The sequence below is a fragment of the Anarrhichthys ocellatus genome, unplaced genomic scaffold (genome assembly GCF_004355925.1).
Source record: "Anarrhichthys ocellatus isolate YVR2014 unplaced genomic scaffold, GSC_Weel_1.0 scaffold19, whole genome shotgun sequence".
NCBI classification, from domain to species: Eukaryota; Metazoa; Chordata; class Actinopteri; order Perciformes; family Anarhichadidae; genus Anarrhichthys; species Anarrhichthys ocellatus.
In genome coordinates, this window is record NW_022280049.1 from 3935767 (window position 1) to 3943364 (window position 7598).

A 7598-nucleotide genomic window follows, 5' to 3' on the forward strand; every position below is an offset into this window, starting at 1 on the left:
TCAAACGTTATTGCAATTAAATGTAAAGTCATATTTAAAACATTCCCATTGTGACCTCTAAGGGTTGAAAACTGTTCTTAAAGAACAAGGCGGGCACTGATGGAGCAGAAGAACACGACAGCACAGAGCGTTTTCGGAGCGTGACAGAAATCAATCACATTCCTGGGAACCCTTTGCTTTACAACATTGTTGTCTGTACATTGTGTACAACTTGACGCCCCTGCACATTTCCTTGTCCTATGAAGTTTGTATAGGGTCTACCTGCACGGTTGAGTGAAAGTAATCACAACTGTTGACAGAGCAGGTTACTTCTTGTTGTTGTGTTTTGTTCCGTTTTCTTCACGCGCTACAACACAAGTCAAAGGCGACATCAGCACACAGGACTCAGTGGAAACACATGGGAGATTTATCATCACCATGCACTGATGTGTGAGGCCTTTACAGTTTCAGAATTTACTGCTGCTTTCCTACAGGCAGACAGAATTAAACCGGCCTGGACATGAACACTGTAGTGGGGCAGATTTCCCTCCTCTCCCCACTCGTAATAGTCAGCGAGGGCCTGCTTTACGCTGAGATGAAGTGGATGGTTTATATTTAAAAATTCCATTCACCATAATGAGTATGGGTTTATGAGAAGGGGTCATTATGGAACTCTGGACCCACAATGAATTTAGGGTCTAAGCATAAATGCCACTGGGACAAGTATGGCCAATGCTGACTCGGTCTTCCCGGGCATATTTTCTCCTCAGTGTGCATGGAACCACACACTGATTCATCGGGTAAAAGGACAAGTTCAGTGCAGACGTCAGGGCTTGGTGTCGCTGACATTTCTGGGGTGAGTTTCAACTTTGTGTGCTGGTGGTGTTCAGATCATCTGCTCGGGAAAAGTAGCAACACAACAATCCAAAGAAAATGGTGGCTTACAAGTCCTGTGTTTCTAACTTTTAGAAGAAGCTGCACTTAAGACAATGATTGACGACTAAAAAACAAACAACAAACCACATAGAAACATATAGCTCTCATTCAGATACCACTTTGCAGACACGAGCATCCCAGCTCGAGGGACCAAGCTATCTGCGTTAAAAACTGCGGCTATGTTAGTTAGCTTTGCGAAACGTGACGGATGCTAAGCTACGTGCAAACTCTGCTCATTTCACCGGCACGTGTCGCTTCTATTTCCGCAGGTGCTACAGTAACTCGTGCTGCTTTTTTTTTTTTTTTACTTTTGGGTCACGAAAGAAATATTAATATATACATATAAAAGTAGTATCACTTCGATAGCTAACTCGGTTTTGGCGGCTCCTCTCTCACTAATTGACCCTTCTCATGGCAGCCATCTTTTCAATGAGGAAAGAGCACAGGCCATGTTAGTTTCAATGTTTCTTATTGTCTGTTATTATTTTAATAAGTTGCACATGTAATGTTACAATTTCTCAATCCCTGTCATTTCGCAACAGTCGTTCTTAATCCTTAACAGAAAGATATATTTATATTGAGAGCAATGATGTGTTTTGGGTCCTCCTGGGTCCTTGCAATTCATTGCCCACTTTTCTGTTTTGTTTATCATTTGTTGAATTTAGACAAAATGCTTTATTTGTAGTTCAAACGCAACACTGGGTCACAAGGGATATGAGTTGCAATACTACCCAGGGATTGTTCCACTTTATTTACTGCGTAATCCCAGACCATCGAGTCACCAGCACCCATCTCACACAATCGGACAGGAGTGACATACACCGGGTCAGTGGCTCTGGCTTTAAAAGACTTAGCCTTATTTATTGGCGTCAATGTATTTACATCCGACGTGATAAAACAATCTGTAACTGAAGCGTTTGATTGTCAAAGTCATCAAGCAGGAGTGTGGAAACCCTCCCTCTCTCTACTGCTCTCCATCTTAATCCATTTTCTGTGGGATGTTCAAAATGATATGTGGATGTAGATGGGTTAGGGTAACTCAATTGAGAACAATCTTCACAAAAAAAAAACAAATATGGTGATACCGAAAGTAACCCGCCTGTGTAGGAATACGAAAAAGTGGATTTGTCTCCGTGATGAGTCAGACTGACTCCGAAAGCGCAATTACTTCAGCACAGACAACTCATTTCAAATAGTTTCTTGCTTCAGACACATTTATCTTCCCGTAGAGCACACACTGTTCTCCCACTGCATCTTCCTCACAGGCTATTGTTTGTTAAAGAGACGCCACCACAAGACCGTTTGATGTTTAAAAGCTGCACTTTTCGTTTTAGGGGGAAATAAGCCACAACAGTAGAACAATCCAATTACAGAAGTTACAAGAGCATACTGTATATAGCTCTCAAGTCAGTAATGCAGACTGGACGGGAGGTATGTGCACATAATATAATGCCTTAATTATGCACGGCAGATTGTTTTTGGGGGGGGGGGGGTGCTAAAACTCATTCTACCTTGAGGGCTAGTATCATTTATGGCTTACACTTTCCTTGTTACTACAACTGGTACAATAGCAAAACAAAGCATATAAGGAAAGTAAAGGATCAAGGGAGGGTAGAGGACAAATAACACGACTTCAGTCTGCAGGTAAAGAAAGAAGAGAACAGCAGTTTCATTTTTAAATGTTTATTAAGATATAAAGCGGGCACATGAATATAAGAAACGTGGGCACTAATAAGTCAGCTCTCAACAACCACAACAAATTCCACAGCAAAGTAGTTTGATATCACTCGGGATTAAAAATCCAAACTCAAATACAGCAAAAGAAACTGCTGAACTGCTTGGTGCTACAGTACAGAAGGAGAATCCACCTGTCAGATAATCACACATCCAGCTGGAGCTCACAGGTGCCAAACGAGCTAAACAAAGATTCAGCACCCAAAGAACGACGCAGCAGGGTTTCAGAGCCTCGCTGGATACCGATGCACCACTATGCAGCAGAGCACTATGTATGACTGGACAAACATCCCACAGCTGTTACCTACAGTTACACAAAAACAAAATAAAATAAAAAGCTGTCTCCTGTTTCATTTTAAAGCTCCAACTCCTGGCAACTTGTTTTCTATAAAGTTAGTGATTAGTGTTCAAGCGTAAGGACAAGGAATAAAAACAATAAGCAAGAGTTTTAAGTCAGAGAAATCTCCTTTCCTCGCCCACCTCGAAAGTTGCGGAGAGAAAACATATTGATCCCTCAATTTGGACACATTCTTAGACTGTGGAGGTGTTTGGTCTCGTCGACAGTTAATGAAGCTTGTCGGCTTTGGAGAGTAACGACACACCGGGTCCGCTCGTTGTTTGGCCCGCTGGGTTCTTCCCAGACTCGGAGGAGCCGAGGCTCGTTTCCAAAGTTTGACTGAAATGAGTGGATCCGTGTGCGTATTTACCCGTTAAGCACCTAAACTCTGACACCTCGGTTTGCTGCATGATGCGAACATGGAAACAAAAAAACAAAAACAGAAAATGAAACTTGAGATGCTCAAATTATAAAAGAATCAGTCCAAACTTAAATGGGTACAAATCATTAGTCAGTCAGCGCTGAAAATAATGTTTAGCTCAGTTAAAACATTTTGAATCGATTATAGTGGCGTCACAAAAGGTATGTAGAAAGTTAGAAAACAAAAAGGGGCAGGCACACATGGAAATATATTGACTTTGGTTCCCTTAAGAAACCAAAAACATTTAAAATCCCACCAGCGAGCCCAGCACATCCAAACAGTTATTGCTCAAGTCAAAGTAAGGCAGACAGAGATTTTGCATAGTTGATATTTGCAGTACAGAAGGTATTTCGCCATTAATCAAACCTTGTAGTGGAAAACACCAGCAACCCCACAGTATCACTAGAAAACTGATTAGAATACAAAATAATCACAAGCCTCTTGGAATTAGTTCTTATAACATCTATGAAATCTGCTCCCTCTTCCTCCCATGAACATGAAAGAAACAAAAAAAAAAAGGGGAAATATATAATAAGAATAATAAAAATGCATTTTGTCCAGTTGATTTCCCTCTAACTGCATTTTCCTTGAGAAGAGACAGTTAACGCTTCAGCACATCTGAATGTATGGAATAGAAAGGAGGCAGTGTAGGAATAGAAGAGGTCGTACAGACGAGTCGTCTACGCAAAGGTGGAACAAACGCGATAAAACCGGTTCTTGTTACAGAACGACGCGCTTTATCCATCTATATATATATATATATATATAAACTCATTGGTCAATAATAGTGTGTTCTCTGTACATCCTGAACTCGTCTAGATGCTATCCATGGCCTTGAACTCGCTCAGAGCCTGCACGGGGTTGATGTGCTTCTTCTGAGAGGACCTCTTGACCTTGTTGGTTTGGTCGTCCTGCTTCTCTCTCTTCACCAGCGGCTTCTTCTCGGGGGCTTTCATCCTCCAGGAGATGGCGGGCATGTTCAGGGCCTCCATGTTTTTGCTCTTCTGGTACTTGGTGGAGGCGACGTATGAGGCCTTGACAGTGGACACCACCGTGTTCATCAGGTTCTTCGCGGCCTGGATGAGGGACATGGCGCTGTCCAACTGAGGAAGAGACGGGAGAGGACACTGTTAGCTCCGTAAAAAGCAAAGCCTGGTATTTTCTTTGGGGGGGGGGGGGGGGAATTTACATATACGGAAGAATTAACAAGCTTTCAGATTCCGTCTGGCATACAAACAGAAGTGAGGAAATTTGAGAATACGGAGAAAGGTCAAACTAATTTAATCCCCACTATTTAACAGCCTCAGAGACACGGGTCGCACTTGACTGAAGAGTGGGAAGCAAAGGCTCAATTCAGCACACAGAGAGGAATTCATTATTTCTTGCACACATTGACGACCTCTTTTAATTCATTTGAATGGCTAGTAAGTGGTTAATTAATGCTTAAAAAGGTTCTGTAAACACCGGCCTGGAACGGTCTTATCTTAACAAGTAAAAAGGTTGGGAAACATTTGGGTAACGTTGGTCCTTTCCAGCACACAGAGAAGCTTTTATTTCTGTTATCTGTTGTGTTCAATATTAAATATAAGCTGCTGATTACGGGGCAAAGACTGAATCATTAACTAAGCACAACAACACCAGATAAAACTTTAAGTAGCCGACGCATTCTATCGATTTGATTATCTTCCTAGCTACGGATTAAACTGTGAACAAACGCAAATCTGTTTACATGCATTGTTTCTCACCCAAATACATCGTGTGCATCCTTAAAGGCTCCACAAACACACCTCACTTTACATGCTTATGGGAATGATTTTAAAAGCGCAACGCAGGTCGTAACCTGTCGACACACGGCAGCTGAACTTACCCCGGAGACGACAAGCTCTCCTCCCAGGTTCTGCACCTCGGCCTTGACTTTGCTGCAGATGTTGAGCTGGTGGCAGTACAAGGCGATGCGCTGCAGGTAGGCGAGCAGGTCCTGCTTACAGGTGGAGTCGGGGCACTGCGAGGGAGAGGAGACAAAACACGCGTCAGCTAACGTGCACATCAATCGGCACACGAGCACAAACGGGTCGGTGGTTATAACACCACCCACCGTGTCGTGAATCTATTTTTTTGTGCAACTCCCTGCTGCTACTCAATCTGAATATTTATGTGATCCTGCAGACGCCATGATCTCACACTTTATCAAGATGAGTTAGCAGCAGTGTGACAGGTAAGGTAGACACCCACATTAGGGCCGTGCACGGAGCCAGAATGAGAAACTCACGCCCACAAACCCTGTAGATTGATAACTCATTTTCGCAGGGTTAAGCACGGATCAAGTCACACAGAATGCAAATTCTATTAGGAGGCAAACACGGCTGTCAATCAACAACGTCCAGGTGTTGGCGATCATCTTGTGTGAAGTCATTTTAGCAACAGAAATACTTGTCAAGTATCAACAGCAAGCCCCGTCCATAGATAAGACATGTTTTTAAAATGCAACAAAACTGTTTCCACCCCAAACAACTTAAAGCAGGACTTTAGGTGCGAGGGTGTGAATAAGCGTCTTATTGTTGTTCCCAACGAGGCTCTACGAGATTGTCAAAAGTCAGCAGAGGACGCAAAACAAAACACATCGGAGGTTTAAAAGAAAAATTCCATCAACTGCAAGAAAACCAATAAATTATCATAAAACCCACTTGAGAGTCGAAGCATGCGAAGAGCTCCACAAACGCACGCCATTTAGCATTGGCAATCTTTTTGAATTATTTCATCTCATCATAATTAGACCGGGGTCCACCTTCAAACACCACTCCCAATCTCTTTCCAAGTTTGCTAAACAAGCCCCCTGCCAACCAAGTAATTAGGCCCCGGCTCCCGTTAGCTGCTCGGCAAGCCAGGGATGTAAACACCGACACACCGTCGGTACGTCAGCAGTGATCGCCACGCGGTCACACCGACCGTTCAGAGGGTAATCCCGTACTAAACTAACTTCACCTGCGAAAGGCACCGGAGGGGTGGTGAGCGTGTGTGTGTGTGTGTGAAAATACTGGCTGAAACACCGGTATGTGCAGGTACTTGGCAGCGAGAAGGCTGAGTCCTTTGGCAGCCGTTAATTCTGAGTGCAGGGAAAAGGTGAGAGGGAGGCACTGGCAGCCAATCTTTTAATTGATGGATTCTCTGCAGGAAGGAGTCGGGGAGGTCAGTGCTGACGAGTGTTTGCACGGCGTCTAGACCGACTGAAGAGGCATTTTGTCCACCTGGAAGTGAGCAAATGACAGAACGGATCTCTCTGGATAATGGCCGTTAACCGCTTTTGAAGTGCACTAAATCCACGTTCTCCCTTTTCTCTGTGCAAAAGGGAAGAAGAGGAAACATCCTCGGTATCAAGATATTTTTTTGACACTTCAAACAGACTAGGACTTGATGCCTCTAATCCTGCCGAGCGCAGCGGTATCCCTGGTGGGAGCGTCGAGCGCTCTGCTGAATATAGCGCGCTCACTCCCAGACATACAGCCATGCATGCATGCATTTGCACACCGCCCCGGCCAGCTGTGCTCCTTCATACACATCCTACATCAGAGTGATAAGCTGCTATACTCGTACAATAAGGACACGAAAAGAAACCCACCCCATCTTCATGCATAAGGTCGCAAAGACAACACAACCCATTACAACCATCTCTTTCCCTAATGAGAGCTCTGCAGCCGTCCTCGGACATTATTAATAAAAATGGAGCGAGTTGTCTCTCCCGTCACTGCCAGCCTCTCCTGATTAATAGAAAGACGGGTTAAGTGGAGAGGAGGGAGATGTAAGAGTCGACATTCTATTAAAGGAAAAGGTATGCAAGAGTAGATAAGGGGGAAGAGAGCTGGAGGGGTCGACCATCATACATGGCTGAGAGACGAGAGAGGCAAGAGGGTTCAACAAAAAAAAGAAAAAAAGAGGAAAGAAGCATAAGTAGTTGGAGAAAAGATGAGGATGAAGAGTGAGCCAGAGGGGCAACAGTATGCAGGAGCAAATAAGGGGAGAAATCCAACTGGGGAAACGGGATGCAGACAGGAGGATTCAACTGTAGTTGGGAGGGGGGGGCTTTAAGTAAGTAACAGTGTGTGTGTGTGTGCGCACAGCCTCACTCACACTCTCTCACACTCTCTCTCACACACACACACACACACACACACACACACACACACACACACACAC

General features: G+C 44.0%; 1 protein-coding gene across 2 annotated transcripts in view; it reads right to left on the reverse strand.

The window, feature by feature from the left end:
- Positions 1-2582: 2582 nt before the first annotated feature.
- The window catches only part of ctnna1 (catenin (cadherin-associated protein), alpha 1), a 70052-nt gene continuing 65036 nt past the window's right edge, over positions 2583-7598 (reverse strand). For both annotated transcript variants that reach the window (XM_031858122.1, XM_031858120.1), the window contains exons 17-18: positions 5275-5409; positions 2583-4510 (exon numbers count right to left, since the gene is read on the reverse strand). In XM_031858122.1, the coding sequence (XP_031713982.1) occupies positions 4223-4510; positions 5275-5409 (423 nt within the window). In that variant the 3' untranslated portion in view covers positions 2583-4222. The remainder of the gene's footprint in view (positions 4511-5274; positions 5410-7598) is intronic.